Genomic DNA, 25,579 nt, shown 5'->3' on the forward strand with positions numbered 1-25,579 from the left:
ATCGCAGGCTCTCGGCCGCCGTTGCAAACACGATCCAGTTCCCGGTTGAGGGAAGAAGACGAATTGCCATGACACCAGGAATGTTTATTGTTTTATGTCGGGAAATAAATACAGGATTTTTATTATGATTTGCCCCATCAGCATCACCTGGGAGAGATGATGGGTGTTTCACATGGGGCCAGAGTGCGTTGACCGGTAAATGTGCAGAAGTGAGAATGACTCAAAAGATTTCCGAGCGGAGCGCTAGGGATCTTCACCTTCCATCACCCTCCGGAAGAGAATTCAAAAACAACTCGATATATCTTTCTCCTGGGAGAAGAAGAAAAAAAAAAAAAATGGGTTCATTTAAAACAAATCTCAATGTCGGCTTCAAAAAATGAGCTGGAATTTAGCAAACACTAACAATCATGTGATTTAAAAATAAGTATTTTTCATTTTGTGCGAAAACATGATTAAAGCCTTGATCATTTGCAAAGAGTGGGCAAAAACGTGCGGATAGGAATTAATTTAAAGTTGCTAGAAAGAAAAAGAAAAAAAAAATTAATCAAACTTAAGATGCTTTAAAAATAAACCATATAATTCACGCCTGTCCCGTCTCACCTATGTGTTGTCTGTCTCTGGACATGGCCTCCAGGGCGTCCTGGTGACGGCTGAAGTAGACGTCGGCCTCGCCGCTCGGCCTCCCGTCCGGCCCGCACTCGATCAGGATCTTGGCCACGGCCAGGGGAAAGAAGAACTGCGACGGGGGGAACGGGAAATTAAAGTTCAGAGAAAGCAAAAAAAGCGGATCACCTGGCTGGTCTTTGCCATCTTAGCGCTGACCTTGACGATGTCTTCTCCGGACACTTGGAAAGGAAGTCCTCTCATGTGGATGAAATGCGGCGGAAGCGACGAGCGCGGGGGCGTTCTGGACGCTGAGAAATCAAAAAGCTTAATAACTTTCATATGGCGGTAATACGATCCCAAACTTTTTTTTTTTTTACTGGTTAAAAAAAAAAAAAAAAACACAAATGCCGAGTGTGATGTGAAGAAGCTGACCGGGTTGCGTGGCGGGCGCCGTCCTCCCGTGGTGACCGCTTGTCTTCGGCGGGGCCGAGCTCCTCCAGCCGGAGTGGATCTCGTTGCTTCCGCTGGGGAACACCTCGATGTACCTGCGAACGTCTGCGGGTCAGCGGCGAACCGACGGACGCGACGAGGAAGTCGCGTGACGCTCTGACCCCCGAGTCGCCCGCCGCACCTGCGCCCCATGACCTCCCTGTCCCTCTGCAGGGCTTCATCGGCCGCCTCCTGGGTGGAGAACCACACGTACGCCTCCCCAGACTTCCTCCCCTTGTGGTCCGTGACGACCGTGATCCCATTTTCCAAGATTTCCAAACCTGAGGAACAAATCTGGGGTGAGATTTCCCGGAATTTCAACCGATTCTGATGTTCTTGGAATAATTTCTCGCTGATCTAGCAGGACCCTCTCCTGTTTTTGAGTTTCCTTTCTGATCGGTGAAGGCGACCGCCTTCCCACACGTTACAGGCCGTATTAGCAAAAACTAAAAACTAAAAACCGCGGTGTAGTTGTGAAGAAGAAGACCTGAGAAGAAGTTGATGATGTCGGCCTCCGTGCAGGTGAAGGGGAGGCCTCTGATCCGCACCACCCGTGTATCCGGGGTCTGGATGGCCTTCTTCAGGATGGCTTCGGCGTCGCTGTTCGTCACCTCGAACACTGCCGAGGAGGAGAGACGAACGAAAATCACCGACCTTCGCCTCTGGGTCTTCCTCTTCAGGAAACGGAGATCATCCCACTTATTCTGCAGGTGTTTTTCTAATCGTCTCAGAATAAAACCCCCTCCCTGGATCTGAGTGCCGGAGGCCAACCTTCGACGTAGCGGGGACCCAGATACTGCCTGTGCTTCTCCAGGGCTTTGCTGACGTCCCCCTCGCTCTCCATCTCGATGAAGGCCCGTCCCGTCGCCCTCCCCTGCCGGTCCACTGTGAGGTGAATCCCCGAAACCCCCTCGCGGATCCTACAGTCTGGGAAAAAAAAATACCAAAAAATATATCAGAGGGTTTTGATTCCGCTTCTTCTCGAGATGAGTTTCAGACATTTGCTCCTGCTTGCACTCCAGAACCCTCTGTTTGGCATTTTGTTCGATTTCCACCCAAATGTCCTATCACTGGGTCTGTTTGTGCATTTTAGCCCCGAATCGCGAAAGCGGTCCTGAAACTGCTGCCCCCGTGAGTCTGCAGTAACCGTTCTGGCTTAGAGAGAACAGAGGGAAGCTGTGGTCCTCCCACCTGAGAAGAACTGCAGGAGATCCTGAGCCGTACACGACCAGGGCAGGCCTTTCACTTGAACGATGTACACCTCCTTCGTCGCCGGCTCGGGCTCTGACTGATAGGCCGGCAGCGGCGGGTACTCTTCCTCACAAGACGCCTGGACAGAGGGAGAAATTAGAAATCAGTGCAGAACAGTAACAATGACAAAAAGACAGGAGGCAGAGCTGGACATTGCAGAGATGAAGATGCTGAGGTTCTCTTCCTGGTAGCGACCAGGATGGATGAGTCCATCAGAGGAACAGAACATGTCAGATGTTTTGGAGAGAAGGTCAGAGAAGCCAGACTGAGATGGTTGGGTCATGCACAGAGGAGGGACAGTCAATACATCGGTAGACAGATGCTGGAATTGGTGCTGCCGGGCAGGAAGTCTCGAGGGGGACCAGGATTTATTGACATAATGCGTGAGGATATGAAATTAGTTAGTGTGAGAGAGGAGGAAACGGAAAATAGGGTTAGATGGAGAAGATTGACTCACTGTGGCAACCCCTGAAGGCAAAAGCCCAAATGAGGAGAAGAAGAAGATGGAACAGCAAGATCTCCCCCAGGTGTAAAGGTGATGGACATGCAGCCGCCAACCACGGAGGACAATGTTTACCCGGAGGGGCACACAGTTAATATGCTCATAAATTCCGTTAGAGCAAGTTGGGTCGCTAATCCATTCCTGAAATTTCATTTTTTTAATCTTTAATTTTTAAAATAAACTCTTTCGAAATTAAATTAGATTTTAAAGCAATTTCTAATTTCTAAGTGCGGTTAATTTTATTTTATTTTTTTGTTATTTAAAACCGGAACCGGAAGTCACAGTAAGATTCTTCGACCCGGACCCAAATCACCAACGGACCAAAACCGGAAGTCCCCCTCCAGTGATCGGCGCCGGAAACCCACCTTGGTACACAAGCTGTTCTGGAAGGTTGTCGGTACCGGCTGGAGCCTGAGGAGACCCCAGGCCCGGTTGGCCGCGGCCCACGTCGGCTGCTCGGTGAGCCCGCACCGGCCCGACGCCACGCCGCCTCTTGTTTTCAAACCCGCCGACAACGTGAACGTCAAGCTCCTCGCCGCGACGCACCGCCGTAGCCAAAACAACAGAGGCTTACCGCTGCGAGACATTTTAGACCTGTTAGAAACCGAAAATAAAGGCGGATAAACACGACATTGAAGGAGTTCGGGGTTTTCGGGGCCCTTCTTGGGGCCGTTGCGGGCTTGAGTTCGGCTCTCACGCCGCTGCGTCTGTCAAGGGCAGCGCGCAAGTCTCATAAAGCCGCGAAGTGTGTGCGTTCAACAACCGGATTTGGTTTTTCAAAATAAAGTCAACACAGTGCGCAGCCATAAGATTACAATAGATATTACATGGGCTGTGTTTTAATTTGTAGGCAACACAAACGGAAGTGCTACCTCAGCAATGCGATTTTGACACATGTTGGCATCCTGGGTCTTCTTCTGTATTTAATTCTTGTAAATATGCGACACCGCGTCACCTAGCGGACTGGATGTCCTCAGAAAATGAAAGTAAGGATGAGGATGCAGTGTTTGTGTTGTTTCCTCCGCATCATTTTTGCTGGGGACGGAGTTATTTGGGTGCAGGATTATTTTTTTAAGCAGGAACAAACGGCTATTAATATTAGAATAATAAAAAACAAACAAACGGCAGTTATTATTATACCGCCAGAACACCAGGATGAAATTTCGGAACAACCTGTACAGTTTTTCAGGGCAGCAGTTTTACTGTGCTTATTAGTATACAAACACAGTCGTGCTGAAACCTAAGATTCTAATTGAATGCTAAAACCCCGAGTAGTAAATAAACTCAGCAACTAGTCTTATAGTAACACATCGTGAAAAGAAGGCGTTCCCATACCGGGAGTCGAACCCGGGCCGCCTGGGTGAAAACCAGGAATCCTAACCGCTAGACCATATGGGACGATACATTCTTCTTTAATACATGGGTTTTTGAAATTTGATAAGACACCTTTTTGTCCTCTGAGATTTTTTCGCAATTCGGGTACCAGTACCATATTGTGAGTAATCATACAATTGAGGCGTAAGCGATTCATCATTTGCTTCAGTAAAAACTACCAGTAATTGTATAGAAATGCAATATAACTGAAACAGTATGTGCAGAATGGAGTCCCAGATGTGACTTCTGCATGGTGGTGCAGGCTTACGTGGTTTACTATTTTTGATGTTAAAACTTGAACTCAAAATCAAAATCTTTTTACTTAAGACCTTAAGACGCTTTATAGCCTTGACTTGTTACTTTGACACTTTATAGTTTTATTTGTATTTCTTACACCCCCCCCCTTTTTTTTTATACTGTTTATACAATTTCCTACTATTATTTATTATTGTTATGTTTTACTTGAAACTCTGGCACAACAATTTCCTTCGGGATAAATAAAGTTGATTTACTCTTATTCTTATTCTTATTCTTATTCTTATTCTTATTCTTATTCTTATTCTTATTCTTATAAATTTCATCATGTTGGGACAGTGGTGTTTGGTCATTTCATTCATGAGATTAGCATCACCCACAAATAAACCCTAAAAAAAGTCACTAGATCCAAAAAGTCTGGGTTTTTCAAAGGGGATTTAGCTTAAAAACCAAACTTTTTTCACCCATTATCACAAATGTTTAATTTGCATCCCATTTGGAGGCAGAGAGCAAGGGTCACCGCTGCCACCTCCATCACACCTACTTCCTGTCTTCTTCTCGACTTCCTCAAAGGCCTCCTGTCTGTCAGTTGCAGGCTCAGCAGACCCTTATTTCTAGAACATCTAGCACACGCTGCCCCTCTGATGGCCTCATTCCTGCTCCTATCCCAACCCTTTTCACTTCCAAAGAGAACCTAAACATCTTCATACCAGCTGCCTCCTGTCCTTCTCTCAGTTTCTCCAAACCAGACAACATGAGGGTTCTCACCAGCGTCTTCTCCACCTTTTCCTTTCATTCTGGCTTTATCCCCTTCTGACACTTTTCTCCACTTGGTCAAACTTTGCTTGCACACGTCTCTTAAGCTTTTCCCCACACTCTCCATGGCTTCCAAATAAAATCCTCTGTGCTCTCTATCGCCAATCCCTGTGGATTTTTTTTATTTATTATAATGACAATCTTTTTTATCATTTATGCAAGCCATAAAAAATGATGAATATAAGACACAAGAATGCATTTAAGTAGACGGTAATAGGCGCAAATGTAGTAATTTATAAAAAAACAAAAAAAACTACAATTCTTGATTTAACGCATGAAATGTTTTATTTTGAAAGTACGCGGAAATGCATCGCCTCGACTCCACGGTGAGCCTGTCGCTGAGCGCTACAGCGCTGTAGTCGTGCTTGTACGTGTTCGCTTGAAAGCACACCGAGAAACACCCGTGATCGGTTTCACGCCGTGGGTCTTTATTCCCACGGCGCGGGGCGGGAGCGGTGGACTACAAATCCTGAACTACAACTCCCATGAGGAGACTCACTTCCGCCGCAGAGGGGAAACGAAGACGCTCGCGCGAGCAAGTGCCGCACGCGAGCACCCCCGCTTCCATTGAACGCCAAAGAGGTACCGTGATTTTAATTTTTATTGTTTTATCAGTCCCTGGTAAAAATATAAATATCTATGTATTATTTTTTCCCAAAATGAACTTCTGCGATGTGACCGTGTCAGTCAGTTGACACGGTAGTTTAGAACAATACACACAAAAAATAGCTGTTTCAGTGTTATTAGCGTGTAAGGGTGACGTTACATGAGCGAGATGTTGTCCGTTTTTGTCCGTTTTGGCGTTGAGGTTGTAATACAACGATCATTTTAAAATACATTTCTACATACGTCCCATAATATTACGACAAAAGAGAACATCACGAACCCTGTGATAAATAGTGCATTTATTTATTTATTTTTTTGCCTGGCTAGGTCCCGCCTCCAAAGAGAAACGCACCAATCGGTGACAGGTATGGAGTATGATGGACGTCCCTGCATCCAATCAGAGCCAGTCTTTCAGTCAGCCGTGGGCGGGCCTCAACGGCTGGTCCACAGCCTCTCCTCCCGGAGCTCTCTGCGGGCCTCTGCCCGGCTTTCAGCATCTCACCCTGGGCTCTCCTTCTGACCAGACCGCCCGTCATGACCTGGGCGCCGTGTCACCCGAACACAACGCTCATCAGGGCGGCCCGTCTCCAGAGCAGCCCCCTTTCTCCACCCCGCTTAAATATGATGCAGGTAACCCACGGCAGGTCTGGCTTTACTCCCCTCTCAGCCCTCGCCCCGCGGTACCGGCCCCATTCGACCATCCGTACCAACCCCAGGCTCCCGGCGCCCCGGGGCCACAGCCGCAGGTCCATCTGCCCATCAGCCCTCCGGACGTGCCAGGACCCCGGCATGTCCCACCCTTGTTCGACGGGGTGAACGTGGAGTCGGCCGGCGGGCCTCCGGCTTCTCCCATCCAGCAGCAGCCTCAGTGGACCCTCCCGTCCTGCAGTGGAGGTATATTTATAGCAATGGTCGGATCGTGTGGGAGCTTTTCGATGTGGATGCTTATTACGCTGTCCGCTCAGCAGTCGAAAAGAAAAAAAATCACAAGTCGAGAAGCAAACGCAATAAATCTGACTGTCCAAACTGCAACAAGGTTTTATTCCTCTTAAATTGAATCCGACTCTGTACTTCAATCAAATATAACAACATTACAGCAGGAATTTTAATTATTTTCGGAAAAACTATGCACATCGGTGATCTTCTTTTGACTGCCTGCTGATTTTTCATTGATATTAGATAGTAATGTCGTTTGGAGATACTTTTCTTTTAAGGTAAATTCATGCAAAGTGTGAACTGATTGTTGAGTCTTGATATTTCCTCAATTTTATTGAGAACACATTTTCAGAAGAAGAACTTTTGGCAATTAATTCTACTGAAAACATGTACACCAATCACATGGGAAAAATAATTGAAATTAAACTCTCATTTATAGTGTAGTGAGATAAACAACTATATCTGAGACGTATTTGTCAGCTCTTATTATAAATCAAATGTAAAACGTTTCTTTTGAATAAAGGCTACATGTATGCAAATATAAGACTGATCTGAGCTTTCCTCTGTGGACGTTTCAGGAGCCGTAACTCAATTTCCGCCTGATGCAGCTGCACAGGAGAGGAGCCCTGCACTGCAGGTTGGGATTAAAACTCACAAACACACAATCAATAATCATCAGATTATGCATATTCTGATCCAATGGAGAAGGAGAAGCACAGAGTCACCCCGGTTCTAATGAAATTGTATTTGTTGTTATTGTTTTTGTTGTTCATCATTTTTTTTTTTTTTTTAATCTGTAGTCTCCAACCTTGGAGTCTCGTTATGGGCTGGACCCGGAGCTCCTCCCCAGCGCTGCAAGTCCTTTAATTCACCCTTCACTCTCCATTTATTTCCAATATATCTTTTATTGTCAAATGAATATTGTTTTTTTTGTTTACGAAGAAGGATCTGCGTCTCCCCAGGTGAAGGTGATGGCAGAGGACCAAGCAGAGTGGCAGGGGAAGGTCTTTGTCTCGGAGCCTTTTTCCCATCTTCCCCCTTTGGCGACAACTTCCTGTGTCATAGAGGACAGAGGTAAAAGTCCTACTGAGCCACCCTCCCAAGTACTTCTGCAAGTACTTCTTTATTCTGGAAGCGCTTGTCCAGATTATTACCGTCATTTCCAGACTAATAGCCGCGACTTAACCACTTACAACACCACACCTTTCAGCCTTTGCCAATAATTGTGTGTATGTCCTGTGTCTTCTGTCTTTCACTTGTAAAGCGTCTTTGAGTACCATGAAAAGCGCTATACAGATCTTATGTATTATTATTATTATTACTTTTTTCCCCCGTGTATGGTTTTAGAAGTGACATTGAGATCGACAACAAAAGAGAGACTAAGAAGTGTGTGACAGAGGAATTCTGAGGATGTTTCATTTTGACACTAAAGAGGATGACTTTGGTGGTTTTAGTGCACAGGATGAAGATGAAGATATGAAAATGACTTTTGCTGGTTGGCTGCTGGATTTTTATTCTGTTTTTAACTAGACGTGTTATTGGCACAGTTTGGAAAAAAGCATTTATGGCACGTATTCAATTAAAAGTTAAATAAATCTGTGTAAATATCTCATGTTGAAAATGGACACTTGCAGACAAGTTCGGTCGAAATATGGACATTTTTCATTTCCTTTCAAATGCAGTGGGTGTGACTTATATTCAGGCACGCGCAATAATTCAAAAATTACGGTATCGGTTTTCTGTGATACTCTGCGGGGTTGAAATCATTGGTCAACCTCTTTGTTATTGGTGACAATAAAGTGACAGAGAAAAGTGAAAACCTGAGATTACGGTTTTCCAGGCAAATTTAAAGAAATCTGTGAGATAATATCGTCAAGGCGTTGAATTGATTTGTTGTTTCAGGTCTGAGATGGCTGTTTTTCGTTTTTTCTTCCTCCATTCTCACGTAATAAATCGGCAAAGCAGTAGAAATCCAAAGGTGGTCCCTCAACGTCACGTACCTCGAGTGTGTGTTACTTGCTCAGACTGCTGACATGAGACTTAAACATCGTCTCACAGCAACCGTTCTCCTCTTTGTTCGGCCTCTCCTCTCTTTGTGTTCGCCTTAAGTTATTTTTATTCAGGATTTGTCGTGCCTTTCCCACTCGGGACGGCGAGGAGAGGAAGCGGGCGCTCGCCTGTCTGCTCGCCTCTTAGTTTGATCTAAAAAAAAAAACGAAGAAAACTTTTATAGACTTCCAACAGAATCGTACACAGCGGCAACGCCGTCACAGCTCGCAGCATCTGTCTGCGGATGTGTGTGTACACACAAACACACACTCACACTCGGGAGAGGACGGTGAAACCATTTCCTGGAGAAAGATGGGATTTGATGGGCGATAGATGTAGAAACATTTTTCCCTGTACAATGAAATCCTTACTTTGCCGTCCACAGTGCATTTGGAATTGTATTGCTAATAAATAGATATTGAAAACATCATTATAAATATGAACAGTGTTGGCAGTGCAAGTAAAACATTAAGTTTCAAGCCTGTGAAAGAATTTCTGTTGCATCTTTTTAACAAGTCACATCATATTCTGATGTAGATATTTGTTTCTTTTTGTTCTCTTTATTTCACACACTGAATTTAACGGTATTTTGCCACCAGTTTCAACATGACGGGTGTTTTAGTTTTCCTCTCCTGAACCCCCCGCAGGTAACGCCAGCCCTCGCGCTGTCCGCTCCACGTCCTACTGCGTTCCCTGCGAAGGCCACGCCGCCCTGCTGAGCCGCCTGCCTCTGGGAGCTCTGGTCACCCCGCTGGTGAAGCACCAAGCAGAGGAGGCGAGCTTTCACCCGCAAACCGAAGGTTCCTCCGGGAAGAGGAGCGCCGGTGCTAATGCCGGGTGTTTTTTTTTCTTGCGTTCGCAGAAGCCTCTGCCCTTGTGCTCCGAGCAAGAGTGTATCGCAGGCTGCCGCTGGTGTGGGGCGGCGATGTGTCCCGCCATGGCCTGGCAGGACTGCGGGCAGAGGTTTTACTGTCCCTTCTGTGGGAAACTCAGCGAAGGTGAGCCGCTGACCGTCGAGGTCAAAACACACACGAAATTCACACCGCTTTCCCCACGCTGGCTCGAAAGCCTCGGCGCCAGCGGAGGCGATGATGCGGGCCAATCCCGGATGGCGAGAGGCGGGGTTTAGCCTCCGCCATCACATGGAGAGACATACGACATTTCACACCTACGGACGACTTAAAACCTCTAATGAACCTGTTGGCTGTTTCTGGGCTGCAGGAAGATAGAGTCGATCTCATTCATAATCCCTCCTCCTCTTGTGTCTCAGTGCCGTGGCAGCAGTTCCAGCCCACCAGAGGAGCGAGCGGGGGTCGGGTCGATGAAGAAAACAGACCCGAGCTCCATCTGGGGTCTTATGAAATCCTCAGCTCTCAGGAGGTCAGTTGTGGTCGCCGTCACAAAGAGCTGAAACGCTGTCACCTGAGAAGGAGCCGATGGGGACGACATCCCAGCCCGTGGCTCGTCACATGACGTCCCTTCACTGTAGTTATCGGCTCATTTCAGAAAACAGGATACTTGATTTGGGGCGGCATTGAAAAATAGTTAAACACCTCTTGCTATAATAATCAATGTAATGATTTTAATTAGACCCCATGTGTTAAACTCAAGGCCCATGGGCCAAATGTGGCCCGCCACATCATTTTATGTGGCCCGTGAGAACGTCTTAAAAGGTCTGATTGTCTTAAAAAGTCAAATGCGTGCATGGACCATAAACTACATTTCCTACAATTCATGCCGATCATGTCACCCGCTAAGTGACAGAATCCCACCATTAGATCGCAGTGTATCCACATCAATGCCATTTTCAACATGTGGAATTTAGAAATACAAATGATCCTGAAATGTCCAGGAAGAGAAAAGTTGATGCAGATGGAAGGCTGTTCAAGAAAAATGGGATAGTGAATATGTTTGTGCTTCAAATGCTAATGTTAGCCTTCCAGGAAAACAAAAAAATGTCCAAGAATTAAAACCAACCCAAACTACGATGGCAGCAGAATGTATTCATGAAAGCTAGCTATGTCACAGAGCAACTAGTAAACATATTTTTTTTTTATATCTATGCAAATGCATACGTAACATTTTGGATTTGAATGAGTAATAAAGTCAGAGTTATTTAACTACTTATGTAACTACTCCTTAATGTTAAATAACTGAATTTATTACTCATTCAAATCCAAAATGTTACATTTGCATTCCCATCTTTCTTGAAACGCCTTCCATCTACATCAACTTTTGTATGTGTGTGTGTGTGTGTGTGTGTGTGTGTTGCACGTTGCGTTTCATCTCAGGGTGCAGCCGCTGCGCTCCTATTCGCCATCGATGTGTCATCTCCGGCGCTGAGAGGAGGACATTTGGAGTTCGTAACACAACAAATCCACACACTGCTCTCCTCCCTGTTAAGGTAATGCGTGTGCACGCACACACACACACACACACACACACACACACACATGCACACACATCTACCAGGTTTGGCCTGATGTGCTCAGGGAGGATAGCGATGCCTGGCGGGACGTGTGCGTGGGCCTGATGACGTACGACAGCAGGGTCCACCTGTACGACCTGAGCCCTTCCCTCTTCCGCCCACACATGCTGGTCATCACGGAGACGGAGGACCTGCAGCTTCCTGTGAGGGAGGGGCTTCTGGTGGCGCTCAGAGACTGCATGGACAGCATCGACAGGTAAACACTCATGAGTGGCCATAACTATTATTGTCAAGATTTTAACAAAACCTGTATTCACTGTTGTGCACATTCGACCCTCGCTACTTCGCGGTTCAGCTTTCGCGCCCTCGCTACTTCACGTTGTTGTTTAGCGTTCTCTTTGCAGCATTTTAATTTTTTTTCGTGATGAAATATTTTTGCCTAAGAAAAAAAAAAAAAAACAGTCAAAAAATCAGTAACATTAAACTAAAATTCACTTTATAAAAGAAAAATAAATACAAGTCCTCCTTTGCTAAACAAAGATAGCATCGCAAAGTCTCGTCCCTATCGTTGTACCCACGTAAGATCTTATATGAAATATCATTGGCTAAGTAGATCTGTAGTTGCATGCTATTGGCTGATTGAGCATGTCGTTCCGTTCCTCATTTTGATTGGTTCATGGAGAGAAGCAGCTGATCTCCTTGTAGGTTGTACCCAACATACAATGTCCTGGTTCACTTCGCTGCCGTTCACGTAAATTCACTATTCGTGGGGGGTCTTCGAATGTAACTCCCATGAAAATTATAAATCTGTGTGTGTGTGTGTGTGTGTGTTTGTGTGTATGTGTGTGTTTGTGTAGTGTGTTTAATCTTATTCCCCAGTTCGGCCCAGAGGAAGGCGAGTCCAGCGGGGCTCCCGTGGAAATGCCTGTCAAAGCAGGACTGGCTGTACTCCAGGTGGGTATGGATATTTTTCTCAATATTTATTGAACGTTGTGTTTAAAAATAAAGACAAGGGACTGGAGCCTGAGGATGTGGATATGTGATGTCATACATTGAGAGATTTTTCCAACAATGAGGTGTTAACTGCAAGACACAGATACTTGCCCTATAAGCATCTTTATTTTTATTTTATTTTTTTTGAAAACATAGACTCAACTGATGTTTGTTCAAATCGGTCGGAAAATATGAGGAGTTTTCATTGAAAACTGTAAAAAAAGAAAAAAAAAAATCCCTGAGGAACAAGAACGGCCTAATAATTAGCAAGAAATCGATCGAAAACCAACCGAAAAAAAAAAGGGGTGAAAAACCGACAGTAAATTGCACAAAAGGTGATATTTAGAGGCTTGTTTTCTGATTTCAAGACCTTGAATCGTCCTGGGAAGCTGCTCATCTTCCACACCGCCCCCCCACAGGAGGTGCCACCCACACAGGCCTCTTCAGGGTTCTTTGGCACACATAAACCAAAGGTAACACACACACACACACACACGAGTACACAGTTGTTTACATACTTAAACGTTCTCGTGCACGTCAGTCCATATTCGAGCCACCGGAATGAGCGCTGTCATTGGCCAAGGAGTGCGTCGGTCAGGGCTGCGGCGTTCACCTCTTCGTCCTCGCCCAGCAAGATGTGGGCGGCGCTTGGCCGGGACACGTCCCCTACCTGACGGGCGGAGCTCTGTACGCCTACAGCCACCTCCAGGTACGGCGTGGGATCCAACCCAGCATTTACAGGATACTGTCATTGTTACGCCGCTGTGACAAAAGAATCAATAAAGTATATCTTCATTTGGGACAGCTTTGCAGTGATGATATATACAGGATTAGTTACAGTTTATTAATTTATTAATTCATTTATTGATTACAGTTGATTCATTCCCAATAATTCTGTGTATGTTCAGTTCCCTCTGTTTTTTACTTGTGAAGCGTCTTTGAGTGTCATGAAAAGCGCTATGAAAATCCCATGTATTATTATTATTATTATTATTATTATTAGATGATAGTAGAATGTTAGATAAAATATGAATATAAGATACACTTTATTGGTCCCCATAAGGGAAATTCTGTTGTCACAGAAGTGTAACAGTTATAGTATCAATAAATATGAATCTAAATATAAATAGGCAATTAGAAGATAGCAAAGGACATTGACGAATACATAAACAGCAGAGAGAACAACAACATCAAGCATAAGAATGCAATTATACTTTATTAATCCCTCATGGGAAATTTGTTGTTTGCAATTAAGCCTTCATGGATGAACCATGAGCCGTAGGGTTTGCCGTCAGTGAGCGCCAGGGGAGCAGTGTCTTGGCCAAAAACACCTCAGGGTATTCAAACACAGGTGTGCTGAAACCTGCCCGTCTGACAAAGTGCATGCTAAAACTACAACTAGTAAATTAGCACACACGCAATTTCACAGTGGGAAAATGTGTTCCCATACCGGGAGTCGAACCCGGGCCGCCTGGGTGAAAACCAGGAATCCTAACCGCTAGACCATATGGGATGCTGGATGGGTAATGGAATGGAAAAAAAAAAAAAAAACCAGCAAGGGTTAAAATAGAGAACCAAAACAACAAGGATAAGGACATAAATAGTGACAAAAACAATGACAAAAATGGCCTTGACTTAAGAGTTTCACTGGTTCCCTGACCGTTGCCTGTTTTTAAGTGTGGTTAAATGTGCTTTATAAAAAACAAATCATTTATGAGAAAATAATAATACATTATGAAGAATTAAAACATATTTACCTTGAAAATGTCGTTGGCGGTGGAGGAGGTCGATGGAGTTTTTCGTTTGTTGCTCTATCGCTTAACTCGCTAGCCACTCTTAATGCTATAATGTGTTACTGAATGTAACGTGCACACTTTGCCACACTTTATGGCTAAACTTCATTTAGCGACGGAGTGAAGCTGCTTCTCTTTTTAGAACAATAAAACCGTCCCCAACCGGCTTTGAATGACTCACCGACAACAACCTCTTGTCTCCACAACACGCGCACTGCGTTTTTATCCATGATTTTCTTTGGGCTACCTTGTGGCAGGCAGTTTTTATCAGTTTTTTTTCAGTTTTTGCTTTGTATCACAAAGCAAATAATCCACTGAGCGGCGGCTCGTATCCCAGAAAACTCCCCGAAAAGTTGTTCCACTCGTAAGTCGAAGTTCCACTGCGTTTCTTCCAGTTGACACAGCAGCCTCTCGTCTTATAGTCTGTTTATTTTGATTTCCTTTGCTTCGGGTCCTCAGGGGGAGTTGGACCGGGAGCGTTTCTCCACGGACTTGAGGCGGATCATGGAGACGACCTCCGGCTTCAAGGCCGAGCTGAGGGTTTTTGTCAGCAAAGGTCAGAACCTCCGTCCGATTCTCCTCGTCGTCCCTCAGAAAAGCACGCGGCCTCAGACTCCCCCCCCCCTTCCTCTCCAGATCTGCGCGTGTCCGGCTGCTACGGGCCGTTCGTCCCCGGTCCGAGCCCGAGCCGGGTTACCATGGCGACCCTGGACCGGCGGACGACGGTGGCCGTGGAGCTCGCTCACAGCAGACCGCTGGACGAGGCCCGCGGCGTCGCCATACAGGTGTTATGCTACACTTTTTTAGATACAACGATAGATTGATAGATGATTAGTTAGTTAGATAGATAGATGTAAATAGATTTTTATGTGGTGTATTATTTATTTAGATAGATAAATTGTCATAGCAGCCAGTACATGGGAAACAAAGAAACATGTAAATACAAAAGTATAATCGAAAACATTTCAATTGAAAAAAGTACAAAAAGACAGACTGATGGAAATAATGAAACTGTGTTGGAAATTAAAAGGAAACACAACTATTTTTTACTTGACAGCAGGATTTATATTCCTGCAGTTTTTCAGGTTCAAATAATCAAATTCTAAAATATTGCTCTCAAAGCATCAACGGCCATCTCTAAAACACATGACCTCTCCCTCCTTCTTTTTTTTAAATTTTTCTTATTGAACATAAATAGCACACACAAATATACATATGTACAAATAAACATGGCAAGGTAGAACTGAATGTCAATGAAACAACCAGGGATGAGGAAGCAGAGGACATAAGGACATTCGTTCTGTATGTAATCAGAAGTTAATAGTGTTAACGGTTTGTGAGAAATGTATAATGCTAGACAAAAAAAAAAAAGAAATTAAAAGGAAAATAATTAAATAAATAAATAGATAGACAAATAAAATTAAAACAAAAGGGGGAAAAAAAAAAACTTGCAAGGGGAATATAACATGTAATTAAGTTCACAGGGAATCTCAGACATCAAAAAAGTATATTTTTTGGTTTTTGGATTTTTCCATAAGTTTTAAGGATTTTTTTTTTATATAATTCAAAATCGTTTATGAAGAAATTAAAATTCGGGGAACATTTTTGCATTCTGTTTTTTGTGAATGAAGAACTTGGCCGGGCCTAAAATAACATTAACACAGAGTTCATCTCTTTTGTTGCTTAAAAGCAAACCAAACATTATGTCATCCCTTGAGAAGGAATCTGATAACGATGGAAAATTATCTTTAAACGTCTCCCTCCTTCTGCTACTTCCTGTTCGCCAGGCCGTCTTGACCTACAGCAGCCAATCGGGTCGCAGGCGGGTGCGGGTTCACACCCTGACCCTGCGCTGCTCGCGACACCTGCAGGACACCTTCAGACACTGTCAGGCCCAGACGCTGCTCACCTTCTACTGCAAGAAGAGTAAGTGACGCCGAGAGGTTCTGTGATAAAGTAAATACAGATTAAACAAAACACACACGTTTGCAAGGGCGTTATGTCTGTGTGTGAAATAATTCAAGAGCGAAAAGATGGTTTATGTGCGTTTTTTTTCGATGCGTGGAGTGTACTGCGCAGCGTTGGAGCGCCCCCTGCATGAGCTGAGGGAGGAACTGCAGACCGAGTCCACGGAGTTGCTGGCGTCCTACAGGAAACACTGTTGCTCGGCCGCCGTCTCTGCCGGCCAGGTGAGACGGGGATTATTACGTCCAGATTATCATCCCTGGCGGACGTGTGTGTGTTTTTGTTTGTGTGTGTGTGTGTGAGTTTGAGGTTCTTTTAAAGGTCAGCCGTTTAAACAATTTCCTTCGGGATAAATAAAGTTGTTCTCTCTCTGTCTGAACTTGTACTCATTATGATCTTCACTGAATGAACGTGTGTGTGTGTGTGTTTTTGTGTACACGTGTGTGTGTGTGTGTGCAGTTGGTCCTCCCTCAGCACCTGCGAGCTCTTCCTGTTTACATCAACAGCCTGAGGAAGAGCGAGGTTCTTCTCCCGGGCCTGAGGAGCTCCGTCCACCAGAGGGTGTTGCTGCGCTGCCAGGTCCTCAGCATGGACACCGTCACCACCGTCACACACTTCTACCCCCTGCTTCTGCCACTGGTTAGCACACACACACACACACACACACACACACACACACGCTTAGGGAAGGCTGTAACTTTTGAAGTCGTTTTCATGCTCTTGGTTGCAGAGATCGGCTCATTCCTGGTCCAAACATCCTCTTGTGTTTCTTGTGTCCTTCTCACCTGCTCAGGATCTTCTCCCTCCTCAGCTCCTGAAGTCACCTGCAGCCCGCGGCGCCGGCGTTCCCAGGCCCGGGGAGGCGCTCCGCTGCTGCGCCGCCAGCCTTCAGCCGAGCGGGGTGTACCTGCTGGCCGCTCCGCACGCCCTGCTGCTCTGGATCGGGGCCCGGGCACCGCCGCGCTTCCTGGCCGAGATCTTCGGCGGCGGCTGCTTCTCCTCGCTGCTTTCTGGAGAGGTGATTCAGCAGAAGATCAGGATTTACTGTTTCAAACCTCCTGGACTTTTTTATGAGTGTGTGTGTGTGTGTGTGTGTGTGTGTGTGTGTGTGTGTGTGTACCTCCAGACCAAACTGCCGGAGCTGGACAACCCCACGTCGGCTGGTGTTCGATCCCTCGTCGCCGCCCTGAATGCCAGCGCTCCCTGCGCCCGCCAGGTGAGCCGACCATCGTCTCTCAACTCACATCAGCGATGAAGGCGCGACCCTCGTCTTCGGTCCCGTCCTCACGCCCGCGTCTCCGTCTCAGCTCTGGCTGGTGAAGCAAGGCGACGCCTGCGAGGAGCCCCTGCAGCGCCACCTGGTGGAGGACAAGAGTCAGAACGGAGGTGCTTCCTACGCCGACTTCCTCTACCACCTCCACTTCAACTCGGTCCGTCTCCTGCAGTGAGGTCGCCTCCCGGCGCCGAGGACCCCGCTTCCACCCAAGTGTTACGGTTCGTTCACCATGTCAGTCGAAAGAAAACAAAACTTTATTTACGTGTTTCCTACATGTGAGGGTCAAAAGGCCTCCCCCGAATCATGATTTCCCTTCCTTTGCGCAGTTCATCTGACGTTTCACCGAGACCGTTTTCCCGGTTGTGTGTCGGAGGTTTGAATTCAGAAGGGCGTGACTCTCGGGAGGCCGCACCAGAAGGTCTCAATGAAGGTCTGTCGGAGAGGGACAACTGCATCGCCTCCGGGGAGCTGTAATCGATATCTCCTTCCGCCTGCAGGGCTTCAGTAATGAACGCCCGGTCTCTGTCCGCTAAGTGAGCATCACCCATCCTGTCCTTTTATTTTTTTATTTCATCGCCGCTCACGCTGTTTTTCACAGTTTAATTTCACAGGCCTCTGAGAGCACTCGAGAACTGGAACCGCGTCCAGACGGCTCCAGGGAAATGAAAAAGTTGAAATGAGATCGTGCGATGCGACGAGGGCGGGAAAAAAAAAAACAAAAAACAAAAGACAAAGAAAAGAACCACCAAAGAATTTCGATATTTTCATTTTCTCAGTGGCTCAGATTCCTGAAATGAAATCTGCTCCGGGACTATAACATGTGACCATCAGTTATTAAATGGCTTTCAGGGCCGAGGCCAAATCCCTAAAAAGTACCATTGCATACCGAATACCTCAAAATATAAACGAGTATTTTAAACATTATTTTTCAGCGTCGGTTGCACGATAATGCGATTTTAACAGGATTCTTCAGACCCGATCGCAGTAATCCATCGAAAATCAACTGCATGGTCAAAGCAACTCTCTTCTTTGTTTTATTGAGATTTTTATTTATTTCGTTTTCAAAAACACACACTTTCACGTCACGTGCACAAAGTGCCGCTCATACGTCTCATGTTGGCATTCAATACGATTTCCTGATTTGTCAGGCGAGTCTTCGCAGCGCCCACTAGAGGGCGCCACCGAGCCGTAAGACCGGAACTTAGGGGCGGGGCTTCACTGTTTCAAATTAATTGATAAATATATAAATGATTTGAAAAAAATATACAGGCCTATATTTTTTTTTCTTGTATTTGAACAATAATAAAATCGTTCATTACTCAAGGAAAACTGGAAAAACCAAGATCTCCAGGACACTAAACTTAAAGTAAATAAATAAAACATTATAGGAGGTGCATTTAAGATCACATGAGTGTTCACTTGTGTGAAAAGATGTATGTGTGGTTGCAATGATAAATGAATACATGAATTAAAAGACCAAGTCTTTGATATGATCAGTAGTAATTAAAGAGTATTAATTTTCTTCAAGGATTTTTTGTGCACTGTTTTTTCTTGTCCGACAAAATGAGCCCCTGAAATTTTTTTTCACCCGGCGATTGTTAAGTAAAACCTGCAGTTACGTTCCCGTCAACGCGCAAACAACCGCGACACTAATAATGATAACAGCTGCAAAGCTTGAAAAGCAAAGTGCGAAGGTGTGTAGGCCTGTGCAGACTCACCGGCAGACCAACTGGGCCAGAGCCCCGGGGCCTCCAGCCTCCCGGGGCCTTCGCTGCCCCCACAACCGTGACCTCATTCTTTCCTTCGTTGAACACAAAGACTGCGAGAACAGTTGAACTGCACTCGAGTAAATATGTTTTATTTTAAAGCGTGACTAAGTTTATCAGTAATGATTTTTTTTTTTCACTCGTCTGTTCTTTTTTTTTTTTATCATTTGTGGGGTTTTATAAGGGAGGGTGGCTGATTCTCAGGTGAGACAGGGCGAAAATTGATATTTTTATGGTTGAAAGAAAACTTCAACTCGCATGTTAAAAGAGGCTTTTAACATGAAGTTTTACTCTCGGGTGTAAAATTCGTGACCCATTCAGTCCCGGGATTGGCCTCCGGAGCTGGGAACAAATCAGCAACCAGATACACATACATGGTTGCTGTAATTTTTGACATATATTGTGTAGAATTACATCCTATTTGCAGTACCTCTAAATACTTTGATTTGATCATTTTAACATTCTTGTCAAAATCTTCCTCTTGATTTCTTTCCATGCAAGGAAGAAAATCACATCCAGTTAAAACATTTCCAGGTCAAAATATTACTGGAGGTGGCGTACCGAATACCTTAGAACACTTTGATTTGATAATTATTTACAGTATTCTTTTTCTTGTGGCAACCAAAGAAAACTCTTCACCAACTAAAGAAAACTCTTCACCAACTCGTCCATGAACTGCGTGCTGGTCAAAATCTTATTCTCGTGGCAACTGGACTTGATTTTCTTTCCTTCAGAAGAAAATGCCGAATTAATTTTTTTATCCAATTACCATGAGAAGAAGAAGGACACTAAACTTCAAGAGAATTTGATTTTTTTTTCCTTAAGAGGAAACTCAAGTTCAGTTGCCACAAGATTTTTTCAAGAATTAACCATGACTGAGAACCTCCGAAAACATATTTACAACATTGTTTTACAGTCCCAGCTGCATTTTATTTTATTTTGTTTATTTATTTTTAACTCAAATTTTATTTAGTTTTTCTCAACATCAATATGACAGGTATATGTATAACATATAATGAGATGACATGGTAGCATATGACAGGGTGGCAAGAGAGGAGCTCTGGTATTGTATGAGGAAGTCTGGGGTGGCAGAGAAGTATGTTAGACTGGTGCAGGACATGTATGCTCGCTGTGACAGTAGTGCGGTGTGCTGTGGGGGTTACAGAGAAGTTCAAGATAGAGGTTGGACTCCATCAGGGATCAGCTCTGAGCCCCTTCTTGTTTGCAGTGGTGATGGACAGGCTGTCAGATGAGGTTTGATAGGAATCTTCATGGACCATGATGTTTGCGGATGACATTGTGATCTGTAGTGAGAGCAGAGAACAGGTTGAGGAACATCTAGAGAGGTAGAGGTATGCTCTGGAAAGGAGAGGAATGAAGGTTAATCGCAGCAAGACAGATATGGAACGGTGAGGAGATCAAGATGTTGGAGGATTTCAGGTACTTGGGGTCATCAGTCCAGAGTGACAGAGTTTTGAAAAGAGGTGAAGAGATGGGTTCAAGCCAGGCCAGGATGGATGGGATCAGGAATGAGTGTCTCAGAGGAACAGCACATGTTAGATGTTTTTTCTGAGAGAAGGTTAGAGAAGCCAGACAGAGATGGTTGGGTCATGAACAGAGGAGGGATAGTGAATATATTGGTAGATGGATGCTGGAATTGGAGCTCCCAGGCAGGAGGAGAGACGATTTATGCTCAACCGGAACTAAATGACAATATTGTGCTGTTTTAGGGTGACATCACCCCGGTGACGGTAAAACATCTGTTTAATGAGAAATAGATATTGTTGGCCACACCACACAAGCCTGCAATACAACTAACTGTTCCCGCCCAATTCCAGGTAAAAAAAAATAAAAAAAGATAGCACCCCAAACCACATTCACAAAATTCCCAGCAACCCCAAAATCACACAGAAAATAAGCATCAACATAAACCTCAACATTCATGACTCGCTACAATAAAAAACAGTGACAAAAAGCAATGACAAGAATAAAACAAATCAACAAAAACAGGCAGGTCCTTCGTGCTTTGAGGGCTGAAGCGCTCACCAAAAAAAAAAAAAAACGTTTTAAATATATTTTTTCGATCTTGCATTTGTGCGCCCATTTCTGTTCATCGGTGCTTTTATTTTTCCCGAGCAGGAAAAGCCGGTCAACGTAACGCAATGGAGTTAGACGTTTATTCTGAAAATCCCAACCGGAAGTCCCTCCACACCTACGAGCGCCAGCTTGACGACACGAGAGGGCGAGGGTGGGGTGGGGGGCTGTACGCGCGCGCTTAGCTGTCAGTCAGTTAGCGGAGGGAGAGAGAGTAAGAGCTAACTTCCGCCTCCTCCTCCTCCCCGGTCCCGACCCTCGGTCACTCGGCGCCTCGACACGGGCACATCACCGCTCCGACGGCCGGGCGGACCTGCTGTTTTTTTATTTCTTCCCCCCGTTCCCCCTCACCCTTTTCCCCACGACTTTTAATCACCGAGAAGAAGAAAAAGAAGGCAGGGAGAAATGGCTACGACAACCTGTACGCGGTTCACGGACGAGTACCAGCTTTACGAGGAGCTCGGGAAGTGAGTACCCCCGCCGCCTTCTTGCTTTCTTCTTCCTCTGTTATTTTTATTATTTTTTTAAGCTTTTTTGTGTGTTCACGGTGGTCGGAGGGGTGTGTTCGGAATACCGGCGGAGCTCGGCGGGGTTTCAGAGCTTTTTCTGGAAGAGAAGAGAAGGGGGGGGGGGTCTCCAAATAGACGCTCCGAACGACACAGGCGCGCGCGTCCTTTCGGCGCTCTGCGCATGCGCGGGACTTCTTCCTTGCGAAAAAAAGAATAACAGTAACAGTGTTGATAATATCAGTGATATTTACATTGAAAATACGTTTTTTTTAGGTTTTACTCAGCGTGTGTCCTTTTTTTTTGCTTTTATTTTTATTATTTTCTTTGAAGTTGAGTCTTATCTTATTTTTTTTTTATTTTTGTAAGGGGAACTTTAAGTTATGCTACCGCTTATTATGTGTGAACATACCTGGCTGCTGTGAAAAGTTAAACTTAAAAATGAATAAAGTCTATCTCTCAAACTGTCTGTTTGTCTTACTGTCTGTTTGTCTTTCGTTCTATCTATTGATCGATCATCTGTCTATTTGTCTTGTCTATCTATCTATCTATCTATCTATCTATCTATCTATCTATCTATCTATCTATCTGTATTCATCCATCCATCCATGACTGACATGGAGCAAAGTGACCCCTTGATCCTGTAAAATAAATAAATAAATAAATACCTCTCAGAAGTTTGTAAGAAATCGAAATCTAAATCAGTGAAAAGGGACAGAAAAATTTCCTTCGAAATCAAAAGGCACATAATGGTAAAACAAGAAATTTTACAAAAGGAAATAAATGGATTGTTAATGAATTAACAAAGGAAAAACTCCAATTAATTGTGTTACAACGGGTTCAGAAATGATGGCGAAAATCAGTGAGAAATAAAAGACGTGCATGTATCTGACGTGCCACCGAGCGAACACGTCGGGTTATTTGGAGGGGCCGATGAATGTAATCGTTAGAGTAACGTCTGCACAGAAGCGTCGCCTTCACATTCTTCATGGTTGATTATGTAACACTCCTCGTCAGCCGCCATTAATCCATACCTCTCCTCCCTCCCGTTCAAGCTGAGTGGTTCCTCTTCATTTCAGTAAACACACAAATTTAGGGAAATCATTTAAATGTTATATTTTTCAGCTGCTGAGAGATCATTCATCTGTTGTTTATCTACACCGCTCATCCTGCTCTTGGGGGTTGCAGGTGTACCGAATGTAAACAAACAACAGTAAACACCGCTAAACTCACAGAATGCAAGTTCAGTCATCTCCACCGAGATTAATTCGTCCTACAAATTACTTTTCATCTCCAGTTTCGCTCACATTTTTTTTTTTTTTAAATTTATAAAGCTCATTTCATTAAATATGTGACATTTACTCAACATTTTTTTTAAAATCAGACAGCGGTTCAAAATGTAGAGATGAAATTGAGTGCATATGTTTAAGACAAGTTCGTTCTTCCCTGACGTGACGTGACGAGACGGGCTTTGACCCTCGGAGTCGGATGCTGTTGCAGCGCCGCGGCGTCAGATAAGGCCAGATAAGTCCTGCACCGTTACCAGGGAAAAACAGCTGCCTCCGGAGTGCAGCATTTAAAGCTGAAATAAGGAAGCAGACTGTTTAGTGTGGCCTTTGTTTCATTCTACTTGTAGGATGTCAGGAAGCTGAGACGTTTGTAACCTGGAAAAGTGGACTTTAGTTATCCAAGTCTAGAAAACTCCTAGAATGTCTCATATGTAAGCAGGTTTTTTGGCTAGTTTTGCTCGATTAGAAGAAAAATGTAAGAAATTGCTACACAATAATAAATAACAGTGAAAATTTCAGCGGGAAATTTGATTAGATTTTTATTCTGAAATTCTAAAACAAATCTTATGATGAAAACTCAAGCAAGAAATATCCACCAAAATATAAATGGCGTTGAGCAAAAGATCAGTCAGTTAAGAGACAATATCATACATCGCTACATGATATGATATCTATGATTCTATGATAATTCTATGATAAAAAATATATACAGGACTGTCTCAGAAAATTAGAATACTGTGATAAAGTTCTTTATCTTCTGTAATGCAATTATGAAAACAAAAATATCATACATTCTGGATTCATTATAAATCAACTGAAATATTGCAAGCCTTTTATTAGTTTAATATTGCTGATTATGGCTTACATCTAAAGAAAACTCAAAAATCCTATCTCAAAATATTAGGATATCATGAAAAAGTAATTTTGTTTTTTTTTAATTGCATTACAGAAGATATCACAATATTCTAATTTTCTGAGACAGTCCTGTAATATTTTTTAAAACCAAAAGCAATTTAATTTACTTACATTAAAGATTAAATATTAAACATTTACTTCACAATACTGCTTGAATTTATAAATTAAAAGAAATGAAGCAATTCAAAAAATATTTAAAGTCTCTTATATAAATGTTAAGCAAAATATACAGTAAAAACCATTGCTCGATTTACCAAACTTTCAAATTTTTTTGACATGTTCGTACACTTAGGTAAAAAACAAAACAAATCACAAGTTTCTTCCTTCTGGATGTCGATGCCATTTTTTTTTTTTTTTTTTTTGAACATCCCCCTCCGATGGACCGGCTGCCTGATTGGCTCTGTGCAGCGTCCCCAGCCGCTCGTCGCCCAAGTTCCAACGCTTGTTTGATTTTTCTTTAAATTGAAAGACGCCGCGGCGATGAATCCCTCGCCTCGGCTGCTATAAATAGCGCGAGATGAATGTCCCTGATTGTGAGGAGAGGATGATGAAGATCATGTTTTATGCAGGGAGTCTCTTCGGGGCTCCGCTTCTTCCTTAGCGGGGGGTGGCGGTTGACATTATCTTTTTCTTTCTGTAATACAAAATAAAATGTTCCGCTTCATCTTCTGAGCACTTCTCTGGAGGTTTTCTCGTAAAGATTTTGATGCTAATGCTTCTTTCCGAGAGGGACTACAACTCCCGAGTCTTTCTGCAGCGTCTATGGGCCTCATGTCTGAGATGGAACTGGCCAAGGTCCCTGTGTTTTACAGGCTCGCTGCAAATCCAGCTCTTTGATTTAAGTCATAAACCTTGTCAGTGGAGAAAAGTCTACCTGCTGGAAAAAAAACATCCCCTCCTTGGGTCTTCATCAAAGGGGAGCTTGATGAAGGTTCTAATATTAAATCAGGTTTCGCTCCATTATAATTTTCTCAATACTGTGGACGAGGTGGCCGAGTGGTTAAGGCGATGGACTGCTAATCCATTGTGCTCTGCACGCGTGGGTTCGAATCCCATCCTCGTCGTGATCCGTTTCACTTTTTCCTACTGATGATGTTTCGCTTCTCAGTCGAGAAGCTTCTTCAGCTGTTGTTTTCATGTGAAAAAAATCAAGTCCGGTTGCCAAGACATGACCTGAATGACTGGGAACTTTCGCAGATATGTTGTTGGGACTGTGCCACAAATTAGTTTGCGTAGGTTTTATGGAGAGGAAGGGGAGTCTGAGGAACACGTGTGTCATGAAAGTGACTACTGGACAGAATATTTCTGGGTCTGGATAAAGATTTTCCAAGATTTATTCCTGTTTGAGATGAACCAAACCTTTAGCCGCTAGTTAGAAGCAAAGCATACACCTCCAGGTCATTTGGACAATGGGGCATCGACCCAACTACTTCTTGTATGCCTAGAGAAAGAAAGTACATTAGACGGAGGGAGACGTGTGAAGAGCTTGCATCTCCTATCCCCAACTGTGAAGCAAAACACAGGGGGTATCCAGATTTGAACTGGAGACCTCTTGATCTGCAGTCAAAGTCTCTACCACTGAGCTACACCCCCAACGGCTCCACCGGTACACCGTACTGTCATCTAAAGGCATTGCTTGGATTGACGAAGAAGACGGACCAGAGGTTAAT

At 44.2% G+C, this 25,579-nt stretch overlaps 3 protein-coding genes and 4 non-coding genes across 38 annotated transcripts in view; 3 read left to right on the forward strand and 4 right to left on the reverse strand.

The window, feature by feature from the left end:
• Positions 1 to 69: 69 nt before the first annotated feature.
• Positions 70 to 3,574, reverse strand: grsf1 (G-rich RNA sequence binding factor 1). Its single transcript, XM_086169727.1, has 9 exons — positions 3,214 to 3,574; positions 2,287 to 2,425; positions 1,867 to 2,022; positions 1,583 to 1,714; positions 1,238 to 1,376; positions 1,039 to 1,151; positions 823 to 914; positions 601 to 736; positions 70 to 309 (listed from the first exon to the last, which is right to left on the reverse strand). The coding sequence occupies exons 1-9, from the start codon at positions 3,433 to 3,435 to the stop codon at positions 254 to 256; spliced, it is 1,185 nt and encodes a 394-aa protein (XP_086025853.1). The 5' UTR covers positions 3,436 to 3,574; the 3' UTR covers positions 70 to 253.
• A 600-nt stretch (positions 3,575 to 4,174) lies between these two features.
• On the reverse strand, positions 4,175 to 4,246 carry trnae-uuc (transfer RNA glutamic acid (anticodon UUC)). Its single transcript has one exon. It is a non-coding gene; the product is annotated as a tRNA-Glu (tRNA).
• Positions 4,247 to 5,691: 1,445 nt separating this feature from the next.
• LOC147221304 (protein transport protein Sec24C) lies at positions 5,692 to 18,869 on the forward strand. Its single transcript, XM_086169864.1, is given in 22 exon segments — positions 5,692 to 5,875; positions 6,227 to 6,793; positions 7,414 to 7,472; positions 7,636 to 7,689; positions 7,798 to 7,909; positions 9,532 to 9,659; positions 9,747 to 9,882; positions 10,155 to 10,264; positions 11,176 to 11,288; positions 11,377 to 11,568; positions 12,170 to 12,266; positions 12,674 to 12,778; positions 12,847 to 13,014; positions 14,558 to 14,654; positions 14,735 to 14,883; positions 15,886 to 16,024; positions 16,166 to 16,287; positions 16,523 to 16,702; positions 16,857 to 17,081; positions 17,190 to 17,279; positions 17,371 to 17,557; positions 17,666 to 18,869. Coding segments are annotated over 20 exon segments (2,937 nt in total). The 5' UTR covers positions 5,692 to 5,875; positions 6,227 to 6,273; the 3' UTR covers positions 17,512 to 17,557; positions 17,666 to 18,869.
• Positions 13,747 to 13,818, reverse strand: trnae-uuc (transfer RNA glutamic acid (anticodon UUC)). The gene has a single exon. It is a non-coding gene; the product is annotated as a tRNA-Glu (tRNA).
• Positions 18,870 to 21,388: 2,519 nt separating the features above from the next.
• camk2b1 (calcium/calmodulin-dependent protein kinase (CaM kinase) II beta 1) overlaps positions 21,389 to 25,579 on the forward strand; it is a 60,517-nt gene continuing 56,326 nt past the window's right edge. For 17 of the 32 annotated variants that reach the window (XM_086169529.1, XM_086169553.1, XM_086169531.1 and 14 more), the window contains exon 1: positions 21,399 to 21,666. In XM_086169529.1, coding sequence (XP_086025655.1) covers positions 21,605 to 21,666 — 62 coding nt within the window. In that variant the 5' untranslated portion in view covers positions 21,399 to 21,604. Of the gene's footprint in view, positions 21,667 to 25,579 lie in introns of all 32 variants that reach the window. The other 15 variants (XM_086169530.1, XM_086169537.1, XM_086169552.1 and 12 more) reach the window with 2 other exon arrangements.
• On the forward strand, positions 24,892 to 24,973 carry trnas-gcu (transfer RNA serine (anticodon GCU)). The gene has a single exon. It is a non-coding gene; the product is annotated as a tRNA-Ser (tRNA).
• trnac-gca (transfer RNA cysteine (anticodon GCA)) lies at positions 25,431 to 25,502 on the reverse strand. The gene has a single exon. It is a non-coding gene; the product is annotated as a tRNA-Cys (tRNA).

Source organism: Fistularia commersonii, chromosome 22 (genome assembly GCF_037954325.1).
Source record: "Fistularia commersonii isolate RoL2024-O1a breed Wild chromosome 22, RoL_Fcom_v1.0, whole genome shotgun sequence".
NCBI lineage: Eukaryota > Metazoa > Chordata > Actinopteri > Syngnathiformes > Fistulariidae > Fistularia > Fistularia commersonii.

What these genes read in the sequence shown, in the direction of transcription:
- grsf1 (XM_086169727.1), bottom strand. Translation starts at nt 3,435, where the DNA reads ATGTCTCGCAGCGGTAAGCCTCTGTTGTTTTGGCTACGGCGGTGCGTC. An exon ending in GGGTCCCCGCTACGTCGAAG is followed by an intron (nt 1,715 to 1,866) that starts GTTGGCCTCCGG and finishes CCTCCTCGGCAG; the next exon opens with TGTTCGAGGTGACGAACAGC. An exon ending in CATCATCAACTTCTTCTCAG is followed by an intron (nt 1,377 to 1,582) that starts GTCTTCTTCTTC and finishes TTTGTTCCTCAG; the next exon opens with GTTTGGAAATCTTGGAAAAT.